We start from the raw sequence: 21593 nt of genomic DNA on the forward strand, positions 1-21593 counted from the left end.
AAGGGTATATATGATATAATATGTCTTCTATGGGGCAGTTTACATCAGATTAAGCTTCATTGATGGTGTAATATGTTGCTAATGTTGTATTGTCTGTGGAGTGTTGCACGGTCTGGGCTACTGGGTATGACCGGCAGGCCAGATCAGATGTAAAGGGAAAACGATGGCAGGCAAAAATGGCCATTTCTCATGCAAACAAAGAGAGAGTGAGTTATCTAAAGTTGAAGAATTTGATATTGAGTCTTGGAGCTGCATTGTGCCCTGACAGAAGATGAGATGGTGTTCCTTGAGCTTGTGTAGGGCCTGGTTGTAACAATGCAGGAGACCACAAACAGGAAGGTTGGAGTAGGAGTGGGATGGGATGGGATATGAAATTAAAGTGACAGACAACTGAGTGTTCAGGGCCACACCTGCAAACTGAGTGCAGGTACATTGTAAAGCAATCACCCAATCTATTTTCTCCAGTGTTTAGAAGACCATTTTGTGAACACCAAATAGTGCAAATCACTCACTGTTTCACGTGGAAAGACTGTTTGAATCCTTGGATGGTTGGAAGGAAAACGGGCACATTTGCATCTCTTGTGGTTGGTATTGGTATTGGTTTATTATTGTCACTTGTACCGAGGTACAGTGGAAAAACTTGTCTTGCATACCGATCGTACAGGTCAATTCGTTACACAGTGCAGCTACATTGAGTTAGTACAGAGTGCATTGATGTAGTACAGGTAAAAACAATAACAGTGCAGAGTAAAGTGTCACAGCTACGGAGAAAGTGCAGTGCAGGTAGACAATAAGGTGCAAGGTCACAACAAGGTAGATCATGAGGTCAGAGTCCATCTCATCTATAAGGGAACCATTTAATAGTCTTATCACCGTGGGATAGAAGCTGTCCTTGAGCCTGGTGGTACATGCCCGGAGGGTCCTGTATCTTCTACTTGATGGCAGAGGAGAGAAGAGAGAATGTCCTGGGTGGGTGGGGTCTTTGATTATGCTGGCTGCTTCACCAAGACAACGAGAGGTAAAGACAGAGTCCAAGGACGGGAGGCTGGTGTCCGTGATGCGCTGGGCTGTGTCCACAACTCTCTGCAGTTTCTTGCAGTCCTGGGCAGTTACCGTACCAAGCCGTGATGCATCCAGACAGGATGCTTTCTGTAATGGAAAGTGCCATAAGATGGGAAGCAGTGGTGAGTCAGAACAACAGACCAGGGAGTCATGAAGGGAGCGGTTCCTTCAAAATGAAGAAAGGGAGGGGGAAGGAAGTGTGTCCCCGGTGGTGGCTGGTTTAACTACACATTACACAGAAAAAGGAGCACTATATGCTTGTAACTGTACCCATTTGGACTCAGCCTATCAGAGATCTGTCCAACATGCTGACTTCTACCCATCCCTCCATCACCCTTTCTGCTTTTGAAAACTGAACCAACTTGTTTTCCTCTTTCCCGGTTCTGTTGAGGGGTCCTGATTCCAAAACATTAACTTCCCTGCTGAGTGTTTCCAGCATTTTCTCTTTTTATTATGATGGACTATTAAAGAGTGAATAGGAGGAGGAAGATGGATAACCATTCCCATCCTCAGTGATTGTAGGCCCGGCATGTGAGTACAGAAGGCTGAAGCATTGGCAACTATATTCAGCTGGAAGCTGGTGATTCCCCTGATCTTCCTCCTGAGAGTCCCATCTGCCTTCAGCCAAGAAATGGCTGGCAGCACTGGATGCAGTGGTCTATTGGATTATTCAACAACTTGGCAGCACTGAAGACTTGAGCACCAGTACCAGCCTTGACAGTTTCTAACCCACTGTTTTAAGACTATTGAATGGCTCCCTTGTACGATAAAATGGACTCTTGACCTCTCAATCTATCTCGTTATGACTTTGCACCTTATTGTCTACCTGCACTGCACTTCCCCTGTAACTGTTGCACTTTATTCTGCATTCTGTATTGTTTTACTTTGTACTACCTCAGTGCACTGTGTAATAAATTGATCTGTATGAATGGTATGCAAGACAAGTTTTTTTACTGTACCTCAGTACATGTGACAATAACAAACCAATTTCAATCTGGCCAAGCTGTTTCAATATAGTTACAATACTGGCATCGTGCCAACAATGTGAAAAGTTGCCCATGTACAGTATGCTCTGTCTCAAGCAGTTGGAGGGACAAATTCACTCCAGCTAATTGCCACCCAATCAGTCAACTCTCAATCATCTGTAAGGTTATGGAAAGTGCTGTCAATAGCAATATCCAATGTCACCTTCTGTCTAACAGCCTGCTCATTGATTCCAAGTTTGAAGGTATGGATCAGAGGAATTCTGTTGTTGCTCTGTTCAGGAGGAAAAGGAATGAGAGCAGAAGTTCCACTCCAGTCGACCACTATCCTGCCTTAAAAAAACATTTTGCCGGTTCTTCATTGTTGCTGGGTCTGAGGAACTATCTCTCCAACAGCATTGTGAGAGTACCCTTATCCTGAAAAATGCAAAAGAATAAAAGCATAAGTGTAAATATATTTCATATTATGACATAGGAGGCCATTCAGCCCATTGCATCCATGTGGGCTCTATCAGCATTAGTATTGCGAAGGGTCATGGCTGTCGTGACACCATTGAGCACATGGTCGAAAGCCACACCCCTGTCAATCAAGGTCTGGCTCCACCCACCCATTAGTGCACACCCTTGACCATCGGCTCCTGTACGCACCTTTGTACCTGGCCTTGAATCATTGGATTGTTTGAATTACCTGGGCTGGACCACCCGGCCCTCCAGCATTATAAAGAATGCCACATGTGCGTGGTTCGCTCTCTTTTGATTGCTCCAGGAATCGTGAAACAACGCTGAATAGACCATTGGTGAGAGTGTGCACTTCCACAAGGGTTAGGAGCATCCTTAGTAGATTCCCGGGAGCATAGAGCCGATGTTTGCACTGAGTCAGGAGAGTCAGGCATTGTATTGTTTCTTCCTTGATCATTTGTAACCAGTTTGGGGTGTGTGTGTGCGCGCATCTCACCCTCGTTGCGATCACCCCCATGTTCGTGATCACCCGTGTGTAAGTGTGCATCCGTTCCTATTCATTCTGTCCCGCGTTTGTCTTTGTGAATAAATCATTTTCTTACTCCAAAGACTGTGTCCAGAGTCCTTGCCCTTTGAAACCTTAAAGAACTTGTCTTACAACAGCATTCCTATCAGTCCCACTTCCCCACTTATTTTTCCTGTAACCTATTCTCTTTCACATACCTAACAACTATCCCTGATCATTCTGCACCCACCTACACTCAGGAGTAACTTACAGTAGCGAGTTAACTCGCATACCCGGCACATCTTTGGGACGTGGGAGAAAACCAGAGTACCCGAGGGAAACCCAGGCAGTCACTGGGAGAATGTGAACATTCCACACAGACAGCACCTGAAGTCAGGATGGAACTTGGGTTGCTGGAGCGGTGAGGCAACAGCACCACCTGCTGTGCCAGTGTGCCCCACCCATGACTTCTCTGTGTAAGTACTGTTGCTATGGTTCAGGGAGGACACACAAATGTTTGTTGCTTTATATTGTTCAATAGAGTACCTGTATTTGTGTCTGTGAAAGCAGCAAGGCAGTCTGTAGGTGAGTACTACTGAATCCTCATCCCATTAAACTTTTAAAATGTTTATTTCTCTTTGTAACCAACTTCACTACACATTATTAAAGAGGAATTGATACAATAAGAACATGAGAAACAGAGGCAGGAAACGGTGATCCAACCTCTCCAAGCCTGTTCTGACATTCATGCCTAAGCTCTACTTTCCTCCAAGAGCCCCTTATTCTCAAATTCCCTTAACACCATAAATGAGTCTGTCGATCTCAGCCTTGGATGTACTCAGTGACTGAGAATTGACACTCCTCTGAGCTGGAGAAACTTCCCTGCATCACTGTTCTTGAAAAAAACCTGACCTCTTTCCTCGAGAACATAGTCCATCTCAAGCTGGTGAAAACAGCTTCTCACTGCCTGCTCTGATATTTCTCTCAGAATCTTATGCATCTTAAACAGAAGGCTCAGTGTTCTTCTCAACTTCAGTAGGGGTGGGGGGGGGAAGTGTTTTTGTTTTGAAAAAAGCCCCTTTAAAAAAAACAAGCTTGGCAAATTATATGCAGGTCACAGAAAACACTATAAACTCTGCAAAAATAGTTCATTTTATTCAAACAATCTCTTAATTTCTGAAATCTAAATATTTGATTAAGGGCCAGTAGCTTTAAAACAGGTGATCCACTTGAGCAGGACTCTGACCAATGACGATGCATTCCCAGTGCCTTTGTTGATTGACAGGGGTTCTTCTGGCCTGGAGTCCCTGTAGGGGCAACCGATATGGTGGGGGTCACGGAGTTGAGAAAGGAAGGTGCTGGGGAGACAATAGAAGTGGCAAAGGGGGAAAACCACACGAGAACCTGAGGCACCAAGGGGGATGGGAACCAGAGGCAGAAAATTTGGGGGGTGCGGGGGGGAGGGTGGGTTGAATGAAAGGTAGTGAGTGGGGAGACGGGTGCTAAGGAGACAAACAGTAGGGGGATGGGGTAGGAAATTCACAGTAAGAGTGGGTACAGAGGCTGCGAGAGAGGGAAGGAGAATGCTGGCAAGGAGATCACTGAATAGTGATAACAGAAAGCAAAGATCCATCTTCCACCCCACCTCGGCCAGAAGTACCCCAGCTGTTAGATTATATGCTGCAACACTAACTGCATAGTAATTGTGACCTTTCTGCTCCCAACCTTTATAGTTGGTTGCTCACAAAGAACTTCAGGCAGGATTTAGCACCTGGTGCCAACTCACCCATGCAATGATTATGGCTATCTTTTACCCCAGCGTTATTTTCCCACACTAACCCCATATCTCATTCCCTCAACAACTACCTTAGGTGGAGAAGTGCAAAGATTCACACCTTGAGGAACTCTCATCTCTGTCAACTCTTGAAGACTGTGACACCTGGTTCTCAGCAAACGCGAACCCAAGTACACCCTGTCAGCCCCGTCAGAATTTCGTGTGCTTCAATGAAATCCCGGGCAGCAGGAACCAGGCCACGGTCCAAATACCCACTTCCAGCCTGCTTGCTACCTTTAAAACAGCATTGGCAGTCCAGCAACAGCAACGCTGGAGAAAGATACAGATAGAAAAGACTGCAGATGCTGGAATCTGGAGCAACACAAGAAGCACTGGAGGAACTCAGTGGGCCAGGCAGCATCTGTGGAGGGAGGTGGACAGTCGACGTTTTGGGTTGTGACCCTTCACTTGGACTGATTCTGCAGTGTCTTGTCTTCATTGGCAATAAGAGTTTGCAAGCAAACTTCCAGTAGCTTCAGTACATCAGCAGTAACTGGAATTAGAAGGAAAACTTTGTTGAGGAGTCATTTCATTCCGTGCCAGAACAAGCCCACCCTCACCTCCCCTAATCTCTGCACAGAGCCAGAGGCGTTTGCCCCTCTCAACCCCTGGGGTGAAGCTGTGGGCGGGGCTCACGCTCGTCAATCATCCCCCCCGGGGGGGCGGTGCCCCAAGCCGTCAATCAGCTTCGGGCCCGCCCGTTCGGCTGGTCTCCCAGCAACGGCGTGCCAACCGCCGGGGCCGGGGCCTGCTCCGGCTCGCAGCCCCACTCCCGGCCGCCATGGAGCCCCTGTCCGCCACCTTTTACGGGAAGCTGGACCAGAAGAATCCCGTCGTGTTGGCGCTGGAGCATGAGCTGAACGACTTCAGGGACTTCATGGAGAAGGCGGTGTCGGCCGACGCTCACACCAGGGGGTAAGGGCGGAACCCTCTCCTCTTACTGCTGTGCAGCCTTCACAACCTGGGCGCTTCCCTGCATGTCCTTCATCGTCCTGTTGAGTTTTATTGTCCTGTTACCTTTTATCGTCCTGTTAAGTTTTATCCCCAGCTGAAGACAGTCGTGACAGGTCGAGGCTTTAATTTGTGCCGTGTGGTCGTCGCTGGCAGTGCCAGCATTTATTGCCATCCCACTTTGTCCAAGAGCGGGTCCTGTATGCAGTGGCAGCAGTGGCCGCCTTCTCTAACCGCTGTAGCCCTTCTGGTGAAAGTGCTTGCCCTGTGCTGCTGGCGGAGAGCTCCAGGAGATACACCCAGTGATGATGGACTGGTGACAGTTCCAAATGGTGTGGGACCTGGAAAGGAGTCTATAGGTGATGGTCTGCTTTTTTCCCCCAAAATTTCAAACCAAACCTTTCATTTATTTAAAAAAAAGTGGAAAAACAGAACATAAAAATCAACATTTTCATAACCAGTCACGTTAACAAACCAATATTTACAACATCATGGGTTATCATTCATTTACAACCCTCCAACAAATGGTTCTCACGGGGTTTTAACACAGATTTAAACTATTTTGTGTGTGGGCAGGAGGGCCCTTACACTGTGGCCTTTTTCCATAGAGCCCTTGCAGAGGTTGCGCCTACCTAGAGTGTATCTTGCATAGTCGTGGGCGTTTGAGCCTGGCAGTTTGCAACGTGGTTGTGGACAACACCTTGCTTTGGAATACCAGGTAGTTTTAGACATATCAGATGCATCTCTCAAGGTGCTGCTGGTTTGCCAGCAGCAGCTGATGTTTATTTCAGAGTGTATCCCTGGAAATGCCTGTACAGTGCAACGCAGTTGTTTGGGATGAACCTCAACAAATGCCTCTGCTTCTCTTCTTGGGCCTTCCTGGTAAAGATCCATTCTCTAAAAAGATGGAGAACCGTCGCATTTCAGGTGCAAGGGTGACGTGGTTAGTGACTTTGTGGCCAATATTCCAACCATACATGAAAGGCTTGGTCAGTGGTGAGGAAGGCACCACTGATCAAGCAAGGTCTTCGTACTTGTTTGAAAGCTTTGGTGATGAGGCATTGACGATCTTCTGGGGGAACTAATCCGTTGGATCTACCGTCTCCTTTTCCTACTGGGCCTGATTGACGTTATCAAAGGTCTTCTTGATAAAGTGTTCTATGAGAGAAAGGTGGTGTAGAATGGTCCAATTAAGTAACGTTCTCTGACAAAATGGCCAAATCCATCCTTTGAAGTACTGGGGACGGATAGAATCTCAACATCATGACGACTGGTGTTTGCATACCTAAATAGAGTTATAGTGCAATACAGCACGGATACAGGCCCTTTGGCCCAATGAGTCCATGCCGACCATAGTGCCCACCCAGCTGGTCCCAATTTCCTGTGTTCGGCCCATATCCCTCTAAGCTCTGCCCCCGCATGTACCTATATATGTGCTTCTTAAATGACACTATTGTACCTGCTTCAACCACTTCCTCTGGCAGCTTGTTCCATATACTCACCACTCTCTGTGTGGGAAAAAGTTGTCCCTCAGCTCTCTTTTAAATCTTTCCCCTCTCACCCTAAATCTATGCCCCCTTGTTTTAGACTCCCCTACCCTGGAGAAAAGACTGCTACAATCCACGTTATATATGTCCCTCATTATTTTATAAACCTCTGTAAGATCACCCCCTCATTCTCTTACACTCCAAGGAAGAAAGACCTAGACTGGCCAACCTCTCCTAAGAACTCAGGCCCTCTAGTCCTGGCAACATCTTCATAAATTGTTTCTGCATTCTTTCCAGTTTAACCACGTCTTTCCTATAACAGGGTGACCAAAACAGTACTCCAAGTGCCGCCTCACCAATGACTTGTACAACTGCAGCATAATGACACAATAAATAGGAGCAGGAGTCGGCCATCTGGCCTGTCGAGCCTACTCCGCCATTCAATAAGATCATGGCTGATCTGGCCATGGACTCAGATCCACCTACCTGCCTTTCCCCCATAATTCCCCTACGATGCAAAAATCTATCTAACTGTGACTTAAGTATACTTAATGAAGTAGCCTCCATTGCTTCCCTGGGCAGAGAATTCCACAGATTCACTACTCTCTGGGAAAAGCAGTTCCTCCTCTTCTCTGTCCTAAATCTACTCCCCCGAATCTTGAGGCCGTGTCCCCTAGTTCTAGTCTCACCTACCAGTGGAAACAACTTTCCTGCCTCTATCTTATCTATTCCTTTCATAATTTTATATGTTTCTATAAGATCCCCTCTCATTCTTCTGAATTCCAGTGAGTATAGTCCCAGGCGACTCAATCTTTCCTCTTGGACTACCCCTTCATCTCCGGAATCAACCTGGTGAACCTCCTCTGCACCACTTCCAAAGCCAGTACATCTTTCCTCAAGTCAGGAGACCAGAACTGCATGCAGTGCTCCAGGTGTGGCCTCACCAGTACCCTGTACAGTTGCAGCATAACCTCCCTGCTCTTGAATTCGATCCCTCCAGCAATGAAGGCCAACATCCCATTTGCCTTCTTGATAGCCTGTTGCACCTGCAAACCAAGCTTTTGCGATTCATGCACAAGCACTCCCAAGTCCCTCTGCACAACAGCATGCTGCAATCTTTCACCATTTAAATAATAATCTGGTCTTCTATTTTTCCCTCCAAAGTGGATGACCTCGCATTTACCGACATTGTACTCCATCTGCCAGACCGTTGTCCACACACTTAACCTATCTATATCTCTCTGCAGACTCTCCACATCCTCGGCACAATTTGCTTTGGCCCTCAATTTAGTGTTATCAGCAAAGTTAGATACGCTACACTGGTCCCCTCTTCCAGATCGTTAATGTATGTATATCGTGAACAGTTGCAGGTGATGCACGGATCCCTGCAGCTCACCACGGATGCATTTTATGGAGACTTCCTCAAGACTGCCTTGACCAACTTGATTCAGCCAATCTATATGCAGCTTAAAGTCCCCCATAACAACTGCTGTTCCGTTCTTACATGCATCAGATATTTTTTGGTTTATTGTCTGTGCCACTGTAATGTGATGGCCTATAGACAACTCCCACCAGTGATTTTTTTTTCTCTTTACCGTTCCTCATCTCTACCTAGATGGATTCAACAGTCAGGTGAGGAAGCCCCTCGAATATTGTAAATATGGGATTGGGGTATCACCCCAGGGCGCCACACGAGTGGCATTGGTGCTGTGGTTTTTATAAAAAGTAACACTAAGAATTGATCTGGACATGAATGTAAAGGTTTGCACTGTTTTTATTATTGTATATAGTTTCTTTTATTATGAATAAAGTTTATTTTGTTAAACTAGAAGTGGGAAGTTCAAGGGAGATATCAGAGGGAGGTTTTTTACCCAGAGAGTGTTTGATGCGTGGAATGCACTGCCTGGGGTAGCGGTGGAGGCAGGTACATTGGTCAAGTTCAAGAGATTGTTAGATAAGCATATGGAGGAATTTAAAATAGGGGGATATGTGGGAGGAAGGGGTTAGGTAGTCTTAGGCGAGGTTTAAAGGTCGGCACAACATTGTGGGCTGAAGGGCCTGTATTGTGCTGTACTGTTCTATGGTAAAAAAAAATTCTGTTCCTTAGGTCTTGTATCATCTCTCACTATCGCCCTGAACTCATTCTTAATTACGAGCGCCACCCCACCTCCCTTACCTTCCTGCCTGTCCTTCTGTGTTACCTGATACCCTTGAATATTTAATTCACAAACATCTCTGCCTAAATACTACGGGCATTCAGATAAAGTGCCCTTACAGTCATTGTCCTTCTAGAATCTAGTAATCTTTGTGGCTTTTGCATTTGGCTTTTCTGTACTCCACTCTTACTTTTCTCTCCTCTAACTTTTGCTTTGGTCTCTGCATTGCTTCCCTCGGTTTTTCTGCATCCCCCTGTAATACTAGTTTAAACCCTCCCCAATACGCATAATGTCCCAACTCCTATACTCAGTGCCCTGACTGAAGCCCAGTGTGCTAAATGCCTTTTTCACTAGCCTATCTACCTGTGATGCTGCTTTCAATGAACAATTCACTTGTACTCCGAGCTCCCTCTGTTCTATTACACTCCCTAGTACCCTACTATTCATAGTCCAAGTCCTACGCTGGGTTGACTTTCCAAAATGCATCACCTCACACTTATCTGTATTGAAATCCATTTGCCACTCTTCGGCCCACTTCCCTCACTGATCAAGATCCCTCTATAATCTTTGATAACCTTTTTCACTATCAACACCTCCTCCTAATTTTGTGTCATCTGCAAACTTACTGATCAAGCCTTGTGCATTCACGTCCAAATCATTTAGATAAATAACAAATAACGAGGGTCCCGACACTGACCCCTGTGGCACACCACTAGTCACCAACCTCCATTGCAAGAAACAACCTTCAACCACCACTCTCTGCTTCTTACCTCTGAGCCAATTTTGAATCCATCTAACTAGCTCTCCCTGGATTCCATGGGACCTAACCTTCCAGACCAGCCTGCGGGATCTTGTTGAAGGCCTTGCTGAAGTCCAAATAGATAACATCCACTACCCTACCCTCATCTGCCTTATTGGTTACCTCTTCAAAAAAACTCTAAAAGGTTTATCAAGCATGACTTTTCATGCACAAAGCCATGCTGACTCCTCCTAATCAGACTCTGTCTATCCAAATGTTGGTAGTTCCTGTCCCTCAGAATATCCTCCAGTAACTTCCTCACTACTGATGTTAGGCTGACTGGCCTGTAGTTCCCTGGCTTGTCCTTGCTACCCTTCTTAAACAACAGAACAACATTAGCCACCTTTCAGTCTTTGGGAACTTCACCAGCAGCTAACTAAGAAGCAAAAATCTCTGCAAGAGCCTCTGCAATTTCTTCTCCAGCCTTCCACAAAGTCCTAGGATGCACTCAGTCAGGCCCTGGGGATTTATCCACCGTAATGCGCAATAAGACTGCAAATGCCTCCTCCCTGGTAATACGAATGTCCTCTAAAACATCTCCACTAGATTCCCTTATCTCTTGAGCAACCATGACTTTCTCCTCAGTAGACACAGAGGAGAAATATTTGTTAAAAATCCCACCCATCTCCTGCAACTCAAGGCATAAGCGGCACCGCTGATCTCTGAGGGGACCTGCTCTCTCTCTTGCCACCCCTTTACTCTTTATATAGCTTTCGAACCTCTTGGGATTTTCCTTAACCTTACCTGCCAGGTCCATCCATCCTCTCTTTGCCCCCTTGATTTCCCTCTTAAGAGTATTCTTAATCTTTTTATAGTCATCAAGGGATTCACTCGTCCCCAACCTCCTAAACGCAATGTAAGCTTCCTTTTTTTTGACCAGAGCCTCAATATCCCTCATCAGCCAGGGTTCCCTAAACTTGCCAGGTTGACCCTAACAGGAACATGCTGCTCCTGGACTCTTGATATCACGCTCTTAAAAGCCTCCCACTTACCATTTGTTCCTTTCCCTTCACGCAGGCTCACCCAATCGATCTCTGCTAGATCCTGCCTAATTTCCCCCCAGATTTGCCCTGGTCCAGTTTAGGACCCTCACCTGTGGACCTGTCCTATCCTTTTCCATCACTATTTTAAGACGAACAGAATTATGGTCACTCGAGCCAAAGTGCTCCCTGACTGCCACCTCAGTTACCTGCCCTACCTTGTTCCCTCAGAGAAGGTCCAGTATTGCACCCTCCCAAGTAGGGCTCCTCTATATGTTGAATCGGGAAACTTTCCTGGACAAACTTCACAAATTCCACCCCATCTAGCCCCTTAACACTCTGGGTAATCCAGTCAATACCAGGGAAATTAAAATCTCCCACTAATATGACCCTATTATTCTTACCACTATCAGCAATTTCTATACACATCTGCTCCTCAAGTTCCTGCTGACTGTTGGGGGGTCTATAATACAGCCCCACTACAGTGACCCTCCCCTTCTTGTTTCTACCCATATGGCCTCACTGGACGATCCCCCAAGAATGTTGTCTCTAAGTACTGCTGTTATGTCCTCCCTTAGCAATGAGGTATTCTGTCAAGTGACTTTGACGGTCTGCTCAGGGACCAGCTGACAAGGTCCACTGTCTCCTTCTCTGACAAGGCCTGAAGGGCAATCTGTGCAGATTGCTGAATAACTGACTTGTAGTTAAAGGTGTTCATCTGCAGAAACTTTTCTACATGGGATGGGTAGTGCAGCGCGGTCCAGCTGAATAGCACACTCTGTGGCACAGAGGTCAGGCATATCCTTCACAAGACTGGAGTGCCTGTTGTCCTTCTTGCTGAGTTAGGGAGATGCTGTCAGAGAAATTTTGGCAAGTCGTTGCAGTACATTTTGTAAATGGTGCAGATTGCAGCCAATGCACAGTCCCCCATTCCCCCTCTTATTTCCTTGTAACTTATTCTCTCTCGCATGTCCATTAATTCCCCCGATTCTCCTGCCACTCACTGATGCTAGGTTGCTGTCTTTGGGGAAAATGCTACACTCATCTCTAACATATTTTAAAATTGTGCATCCATTGTTGTTTCCATTTACAAAGCCACACTTTTATGTCCGTTTTTCTGCATCAACACAGCAAGCTGAAATTGCACCCTTTTGCCTACTGTGACACTATAATGTCTGAGTTTTGCATCTCAATTCTTCAGTCTGTTCTTCTAAGTAGTTTCCTCCCAACAACTGTTCAGATCATGGTGGGCTTCAGGCAGTGCTGTCTTCATTACTCTTTGTTCGGGGAGGGGGTGGAAATGGCCCATTCTCACATTGATCACACATTGGATGAGCTGGATGTCACGTCTGACCAATTCACCCTCTACTCTTGATTGTGTGCCCAATCTTCTGACTCCACCAGACCAAATCTAGGACCTAATCTAATTTCTGATCCTTGCTATGACTGGATCCTGATCCTGTAACCCATTTCCCTCTTTATGACCAGTTCCTCAAGAACTCTATTCCCAGCTGTAACAAGCCGCCTTTACCCCGAATGCTATTGTGACTGACTACCATTCACCCTCTGAAGCGTAATTTGAGGTGGGCACGAAACACTGGCTTTGTCAATGATGTCTGGATCCCAGAAATTAATTAACAAAATCCTTGTATGCTCTGGTTTAATTATCTTCCACTCTCAAATCCCACTTCACAGACGATGCTTGATCTTGACTTCCTGTGCACAATTTCACAGGAGATCAACTAAGATCTTGAGTGCTTTCATGAAATATTTCTAATTGTGGTACCATAAATGTCTGTGTATTTGTTTGTCCTTCAATTGAATATGATCCCTACTCATCAACTGAGGTATTGTTCTGCTTCAATTTATTAGAGCCAACGATTTATTTTGCATCTGGAACAAGTATGAAAAAATTTTACCAGTTCACTATTTTGAAGAAAAGTTGCTGATGGTTGGAGATTTCCTTGTACAGCTAAAGGTAAGTTTGCCTGAATTCTAGTAATAAAATAAATATAAAACAAAATAATTTTATTCTTTGGAATATAATGCTACTGTGTAAAACAAATATCTGCCCACTTTAAATGTGCCAACTTTCTGGTCAATAATCTAAATGTAACAATGGCAGAAAGTTTTGAATACAAATCCTGTTATTTCATTGCAATGGTGTGGACATTCAGCTGAGATATTCAATTGAGGCTTCACTTGTTGTTTGAGTTGATATCTCATAAAACCATACATTATAGCACAGAAACAGCCCCTTTGGCCCACCAAATCTATGTTGACCATCAGGCACCCAAGATGTGACACCATATTGGGACCTCTGCTGTCTGTCTCATTTCACAGTAAGTTTCCCTGTGACGTATTCTCTTTGCATTCCTTAGATTCTACCATTCACCTACACAATAGGGGCAATTTACAGTGGCTGATTAACCTCTAACCTGTCAATCTTTGGGCTGTGGGAGGTAACCTCAGTACACGGAAAACCTACGTGGTTGCAAGGAGAATGTGGAAGTTCCACACAGACAGCACCAGTGGTCAGGATAGAACCCAGGACGTTGGAGCTGTGAGGCAGCAGGTCTACCGGCTGCACCAACAATCTATATGTTGCAGTCGTGCAAGTTGTGATTTCAGCCTATTTTTTCCAGCACAATAGAAGTTTTAGGCCACTGAGGAATCAGCACTGTGTTTTTTTATGCTCAGGTTAAGTAAGTGTTTCTGACAATAATTTTAATGTGCTTTTACATAAGAACATAAGAAGGAGCAGGAATAAGCCAGTCAGCCTCTTGAGCCTGCCGTGCCATTCAGTGAAATCATGGCTCATCCAATTTCGGCTTTAACACCACTCTCTTGCTCTCTCCTCACGTGCTGTACCCACTGTAGCCAAAATGTCTGCCAATCTCGACCTTGAATATATTCAATGATTCCACCTCTCTGGGGGAGAGAATTCGTAAGATTCACAACCGTCTGAAAAAAGAAATTTCTCCATCTCAGTCTTAACTGTTATCCGAAGTCAATACTGGCTTTTAATTAGCAGGTTTATATTGTTTTGCTCGTTATTGCTTTGGAAAACTGCTCTTATTATTTGCTGTTTTATGAGTAAGACAATTCTTCTAGCTCTAGACAATCCCACCAGGGAAAACACTTTCTCAGTATGTACCCTGTCAATCCCTCTCAGAGTCTTGTTTGTTTCAAAAACATCATCTCTTATTCTTCTATACCTGACCTGCTCAAACCCACTTCATACTGTATGTCAATGCCTTCATCCAGTGAATCAACCTAGTGAACCTTCTCTGCACTGTCCGCAATGCAGGATGTCCTCCTTTAAATATGGAGAGCAAACCTATGTCCAATACAGGTGTGTTCTCACCAACACCATAGAAATTTGTAGCAAATTTTCTTGACTTTTATACTCCATACCCTTACAGCAAAGCCCAACAATCTATTCGCCTTCCTATTATTTGTTGCACCTGGATGCTATCACACTTGTGTTTCATGTACTTGGATCCCCAGATCCCTCTGTATTGCAACATTTTGTTGTCTTGCTCCTTTTAAGTAATAACTTGCTTTTCCAATCTTTTGTGGTGTTATATTCTAACAAATGTTCGCATTAATTCCTAGCTGCATAAGTTGGCCTCGTGGCAATGTTATGGACGATACCTGCAGCAATTTGGTTCCTTCAGGATTGATGATATCACCGACATAGACAAGTTTAAAACAACATTCTTTGTAAATGGATTTGAAGTGGATAATTCTAGCTTTACGGTATGTTCATAAATGTGTCTTTCTATGACAAGAAATGCAAAACTATATATTTGTTATCACTGAATGCCTGAGACATGTCTTTTCGATGACTTTATTGTCCTGGTCTATCCACTGTTTTTTTTTCACAATTTGTAATCGATCCACTGTTCTATGCTGCTGATAAGGTGCTTTTAGTCCAAAACTAAAACATGGCGGATAACAGAAATCTGAAATAAAGCCAGAAAATATTGGAAGCACTTAGCAAGTTGGGCAGCATCTGTGGAAAGGGAAGCAGAGATAATATTGCAGGTCAGAAACCCTTCGTCAGAACCTGGAAAAAGACAAAACAAGTTTGTTTTCAGTAGTAGAGAAGGTGAAAGAAGAATGAGTAGAACATCTCCGATGGGGTGAGACCAAATCAGTTAATGTGGCAAACCATTGAAGCGATGATTCACTTGCACTTCTTCCAAGTTAGTGCACTGCACTTGGTGTTCACAACGTGGTCTCCTCTGCACTGGAGAAAACAAATGCAGATTAGGTGATCGTTTTGCGATGCACCTGGTTCAGTCTACAGGAGTGACCCTGAGCCTCCAGTTGTCTGCCACTTGAATTCCCTATCCCACTTTACTTTCACCTATCTGTCAGTGTCCTCCTGCACTGTCACAGCAAGACCCAATGCAAGCTTGAGGAATAACACCTCATCTTCTGTCTGGTCATGTTGTAGCCTTGAGGACTGGATATTGAATTCTCTGACCTTTGGTAACTTGCTCTTTCTTTCTGTCTGTATCAGATCTGGCCATTTCTGCCAGTCATCCATCTGTGATTTTTGGAAGAGAAAGTCTGGACTGCTGCGTACGTCCCATAGACCTATGTTAGAATAAACTGATTCTAACTGCTATTTTAACTCATTTGGTCTCTCACTATCAGAGATATTCCTACTTGTTCCAACCATTCCTCCCCCACCTTCCCTGCGACTGAAAACTAACTTGTTTTCTCTTTCCCAGATTAAGGGTCTTCGACCTCGAACGTTAACCCTCTTTCTCTTTGCACAGATGCAGCCTCACCTGCTGAGTGTTTCCAGCATTTTCTGTTTTTATTTCTGTTTTATTTGACGTGCTTTTATCATCCTCAAAAACTAACTTCCTTAAACTTTTAGATGAAAGCGGGGCCAGAGATGTTGTGACTTTGAATGAGCCGCATGGAGACTGTGGATGGAATAGGTCTTTATTCAGCACAAGCAGACATGCAGAGGGAGTCCTAGCAGGAGATGTCCTTGGTGGAATCTCTCTGAATGAACTTTGAGCTTATGTACTCTTAAGCACAAAGGTAACATCAGGTGATCGATACAATGTTAATAGTTGAAATTGCATAGTTTACTTCAATATTTTAGGTATAGACAAACGGTTCCATTTACACATTTACAGTGGGAACACATCTGAACTGACAGGGCCATCAAACACCTTTATTGAGGTAAAGTAGTTGACACAAGTATTCCAAAATCTTCTGAGGACAAAAACCCCAGGCACTCAAAGCTAGTATTGTGATGGCTGACTGTGCGGGTATACAAATCCCCCAGTTATTGCTTGGCAGAACAGCTATGATTGTGACCATGTTTGATGTGCTAAGTGGCAAAATAGCTGTTCTGGAACCTTCCTGATTTCTGTCACAATGGTGCAAAGTAACTTAATTCAAGATGTCTGATGCCTGGTGAAAATGCAGGCTAATTAACATAGTCCCATTGTCTGTGGGTTTGACCGATGCATACCAGAAAATCTTGTGGTCATGTCAGTTTCTGCATAACTCTGAGGTGGCTGCCCACTGTGATCCAGTAGCTCGCTCTCTTTGTAGATGCAGTGTTTGTTTACACAGCTGTCTTTGCAATTTGAGGACTAGTTCTGATTTGTATTAATGGCCACTCCATAGTGGGACAATGAAGGGCTCTTGATCGGAGATATGGTTTTAAAGCAGAATATTCCTTTGCTGTTTTGAAAATATCCGTGGTTGCAGCAAAAACTAAATTTAAACAAAGGAAGAAAGTACACTAATTTTAGTTAGGTTGCAGATTTCCCAAAGGTACGTGAATATTAATAATATTTCAAATTCAGAAATTTATTATTCATAGCATTTCATTGTCCTTAAATACCACACAAAACATGCATCAGTCAGTTCCTCCATTGATCCATTTAAGTGAGTGGGTTAACTTTGAGAAAATCATGAGAAAACCGATACTAATACAGTACAAAAGTGTCAGTGGTGTCCAAGCAAACCTGTTATTGTTTTTGTGTGTGTAAATAAATGGATAATGTCTGAAGTAATGCCTATTTAACTGTAATATTCACATGTAGGCGAGCCAGTGACACAGTCTGCAGGTGCGTAGCTTTGCAAGTACCACATGATAAATCTGCACTTCATTGACCAAAAGGAATTGCGTCCCTTCAGCATCTAACTGTTGTACAACCGTAAACAGTTTGTCTGGCATTCTAGCAGACGCCATGATGCCTTCATTTTGTAGTGTTTGAGCCACCATGATCGACTGAATGGTGGCTTGTGCCACTAAACGTTATACACTGACAGCATGGCTGATTACTCTGGCGTTTAATTAATGTACATTGGGCATCATAAGCACAACTAAACCCTGGTTCTACATGAAGAATGACAAACAGACCACTAGCGTTTTAGGATAATGCTTCTGCAGGCTGTACCAATCTGGAGGAGCCCTGTAGCATGCAGCAGATTATTTGTCTAGATTCATAGTGGTCTGCTAGATGCTGCATGAGTTAGCATGTCACCACTTGAGAGCTTAGACCTTGCATCCAACATGTGGGGAGGAGGAGGAAGTGGCCTTTTCAGGATAGTTTATCTGTGACCAATTCATCCAAATGTGATTGCAGTAAAGGCAGTTTCACCTTCACCAGTAGTCCCACACATAAGCTTTCTTCTGCTAATACTGAGTGTCCACTTGGCCTCATTGTAAAAAGAAAAGCCAACACAAAGCTTATACATTCAAAACCAGGTTTATAAATCCAAGCCTGCCAAATTGTACAGCAACTTCGGCTGATCACCCTTGTGCATTCTCTCAGAGCCTCTCCTCTATATGTTTTTTCATTCCTGGTGTTCCCATGCGGTTCTTCTGAAATTATTAAAATATATCTGGTATAAAGCTGCTGCCCTCCAAGGGAAGAAATTAGCAGATGGTTTTGGAGATGACATATAGTCTGAGGAGGCCCAGATTAGGTCTGCACCATCTTGGCATTGGCCACCGCATTATGAGCTGACTGCCTGACAGGTAATAGCAATGACGCTGGCAGTGGTGGCGTGATAATTGCGGTCTACCTGAGAGAGGTCTGCTGGTTCACACTACATGGAGTCACTGCCAGAAGCTTGGGGCAGTGCTTGAACAGTTTCTAGTAATCATTTGGAGGACAGATTGCTGCATTTTTGCGAAGGCCTAAATGTCCCTTTGTAGGTGAGCAGCTGCTTGGGCTTGCATGGTAACAAGCTGAGCTTGAATGACAACTCATGAGCTTCCTCTGCTGGTGCGGACATTGGGTGGCTGTTGTTTGCGTTGCATTGGAAGGCGATACTCTCATGGTTGGCTTCACAACTACACTGATGTCACTTCCCCACCATTTTCAGTCTATGAGAAGTTGTGTGCCGAGTTGTGCCAGATAGCTTCATAGTCCTTGATTTTGTACAAAAACTGCTGGAATGCTTGTCAATGCACCAAGCATTTCATTCTACGTAACTCTGCATAACCTTGCCTCAATCTTCTGCGGCATAATTCATTGGTAACCCTGCCCTCTGAGAAGCTGGCATTTGTGCCCAATGACTCACTGTGACTCTAAGCCATATTTTCAATTATGTACTGTATATGAGCTTCTGGGTTTGATTAAGAAATAGAGTAGTGGTGGGTGTATCATCATCATTGTCATCACTGCCTCAGGCTTCATGGCTCTGTTGGAATCTTAGACGATCTGCAAGGAGAAAGGTTGTACTGTAGAGAAAGTAGAATGTAACATGTGCATAGTTCTATTACCTGTAGCTTGTAAATCAGAAAGATTGGTTATGAGGATCTTCATTTTCGCTGTCATCTTCATTTAGTTTGGCTATATTACTGAGGCAGTGTTCCGTTTGTGGTGAGCTGTACTGCTTGGGGTAAGATCATGTTTAAGACCATTCTTGTTCTGGAAGAGAGAAGGAAATGTGTCAAAGAATGAAATTTGATATGTTTAGGTGATTGAATAGCTGGCAGTACGTGCAGACTGTGATGCTTGCAGTATAATAGAGTGCAAGGTTGTGAAGGAGCATATGATTGTTGTGTCTGTTTTACTAGAGATTGCTAATATGTGAATGATGGGGTATGACTGGCCAGTGCCTGAGGCTAATAGTGTTGGTTGCTGGAATATTGCATTTGAAGATGCATTTGCTAATCTTGACTACTCGTCCTTGGAATCCTGACAGCACTCGACTCCTGGCATTGATCGCCAGGGCCAAACGTTTCCACAGCTTTCTGAGTGTACAGGTTTAGGGCCTGCTGGCTGCTGGTAGTCATAAAGTATATCCTCTTCATTTCGTCCTATCATGCAGAACCCAGGAATCGGGGAGTCAATTTTTTTCCAGGCTTGTGCCATGTCTTGAATGGTCACAATCAATTTTCCAACCTTTTGAAATGACAGTACACATCTCCTTTGCTGTACAGGCTGGATCTAGGTAATGTCTTGTAATAGCCACTTCCAATATATGCTTCCCACTCCCACCCCTCCTGAGATGTGCAGCTACTTAGTAGCTTGGAAGTGCTGACTGCATACTATGATAACTTAATTAGCAGACAGTAGGAAGCTTGTATGCTTCCTGGATTGAGAACGACAGGCTCTGGCAGTTAAATGCTATCACGTCCTCACCCATTTTCTGTTCCTATCTAATTACCTTCTGAATTTCTGTTTTTTTGCGTAATTGCGAGTCACAATCAGTAGAGGCATATGCCTTTGTGAATAAATGTTTGGTGTAATTCTTGCCTTACATCACTGAAATTAATTGTTTTGTTGCCATGTGAGATTTTGAAGCACACACATTTGATAATACAAGAATATAGTAAGTAGTTATATATCGAAACAAATAGGATGAAGGTTGATTCAATAGCTATTGGAGTAAATTCTGTTGTGCAAAATCATTTATAACATTATTCTATTGCTTTGTAGTTTCATGCACTGCAAATGTACAGTGTTTGCTGTTACCAAGTGGTGAAAAAAGTTGATCCAAAACTACTGAATCTGGAGTCAAAGAAGAAGTGCATGAGTATTCTTAAATTCCTTCGACTCATTATGCAAGTTGCTTTGCCCAAGGAACATCTTTTCTGGCTCATTTTCAATGGTATTGTATTTTTTTTTCTTGATTTTCTGAATCTATAACAAATTTATACTATTAAAAGAGATTATTGCCTATACTCACTTGATTATTGAGAAGTCAGAAATTATTTTACTTATGTTGCAGTATTCAAATACCACTGTTAGAAGTCTGGTACAACTTTTCCTTTTATTCTTTTGATTTTTCTAAATTGCCTATAAGCATGGTTTTCTGTGTTTGCAAGGTTGGCATGGAGTCTCATCTGGCACCTGAACATAATGGAAAGTTGCAGGCATGGTGTGGAAATTTCTACAGTGCACAAAGGTTTTCTCTTCAAAGAAGACACCAATTAATGTTTTTAATAGTTGACAAAAGGGTCAATCATGATGGATAACTATCTGCAAATCATGCTATATTGGTGGTTGAGACATTTCTCAATGCCATAATCTGGGGACAAAAATGTCACATTTATAAATAAGTTAATGTGTAATTGTTAAGGACATGTCTGTGATTTTTCACATGGAATGCACGGCCTGAAAGAGTAGTGGAAGCAGATTCTTTTAATAATTTTCAAAAGGGAGTTAGAAAGATAGATGAAAAGAAAGTTGCAAGGCTATAGGGAACAAATAGGGGAGTGGCATAAGTCAGTTCTTATATAAAAAAAACACAATTGAACAGCATTTTGTTGTGCTGTATGATTCTGCGATGAACAGATTGTCTGCCTGTTGCCTGACAGATAGGGCTTTGCACCATTGTAGATAAAGGGACATCTGGCAGCTTTGCAGGTTTGTCCAATATTGGGTGCCACTATTTGTTTAATAATAATAATATTTATTTATTAGTCACATGTACATTGAAATACACAGTGAAATGCGTCTTTTTTGCGTTAACAACAAACGCAGTCTGAGAATGTGCTGGGGGCAGCCTGCAAGTGTCACTACGCTTCTGGCACCAACATAGCACGCCCACAACTTCCTAACCCGTATGTTTTTGGAATGTGAGAGGAAACCCATGCAGACACGGGGAGAATGTACAGACTTTTTACAGGCAGCGGTCATTGTATGAGTGAAACAGATTCACACGAGATGATTTGGTGTGATACAGGTCATAGAGTGGATTGGTTGCTAATTTGCAGAGTTGACAACTTTTCTTCAGTCAGTCCCTTGCATCAGACTACTACGCTATGGAGGATTTTCCAGATGATGAATGGTCAGGTAGACAATATGTATTTCAAAATAGACCGGCTGCTTCATCAGCAAGCATTATTAATGCCTGTGTTAGTTTAGCCTACAA

The 21593-nt window shown here is 43.8% G+C and overlaps 1 protein-coding gene across 1 annotated transcript in view; it reads left to right on the forward strand.

Annotated features, from left to right (window-relative positions):
• Positions 1-21593, forward strand: part of LOC127580588 (cilia- and flagella-associated protein 54) — a 61329-nt gene that overhangs the window by 340 nt on the left and 39396 nt on the right. Inside the window, exons 2-5 of the mRNA XM_052034175.1 lie at positions 5424-5758; positions 13089-13194; positions 14835-14978; positions 20156-20327. Of these exons, the coding sequence (XP_051890135.1) occupies positions 5424-5758; positions 13089-13194; positions 14835-14978; positions 20156-20327 (757 nt within the window). The remainder of the gene's footprint in view (positions 1-5423; positions 5759-13088; positions 13195-14834; positions 14979-20155; positions 20328-21593) is intronic.

This window comes from Pristis pectinata, chromosome 19, assembly GCF_009764475.1.
Source record: "Pristis pectinata isolate sPriPec2 chromosome 19, sPriPec2.1.pri, whole genome shotgun sequence".
In the NCBI taxonomy this organism is placed as follows: domain Eukaryota; kingdom Metazoa; phylum Chordata; class Chondrichthyes; order Rhinopristiformes; family Pristidae; genus Pristis; species Pristis pectinata.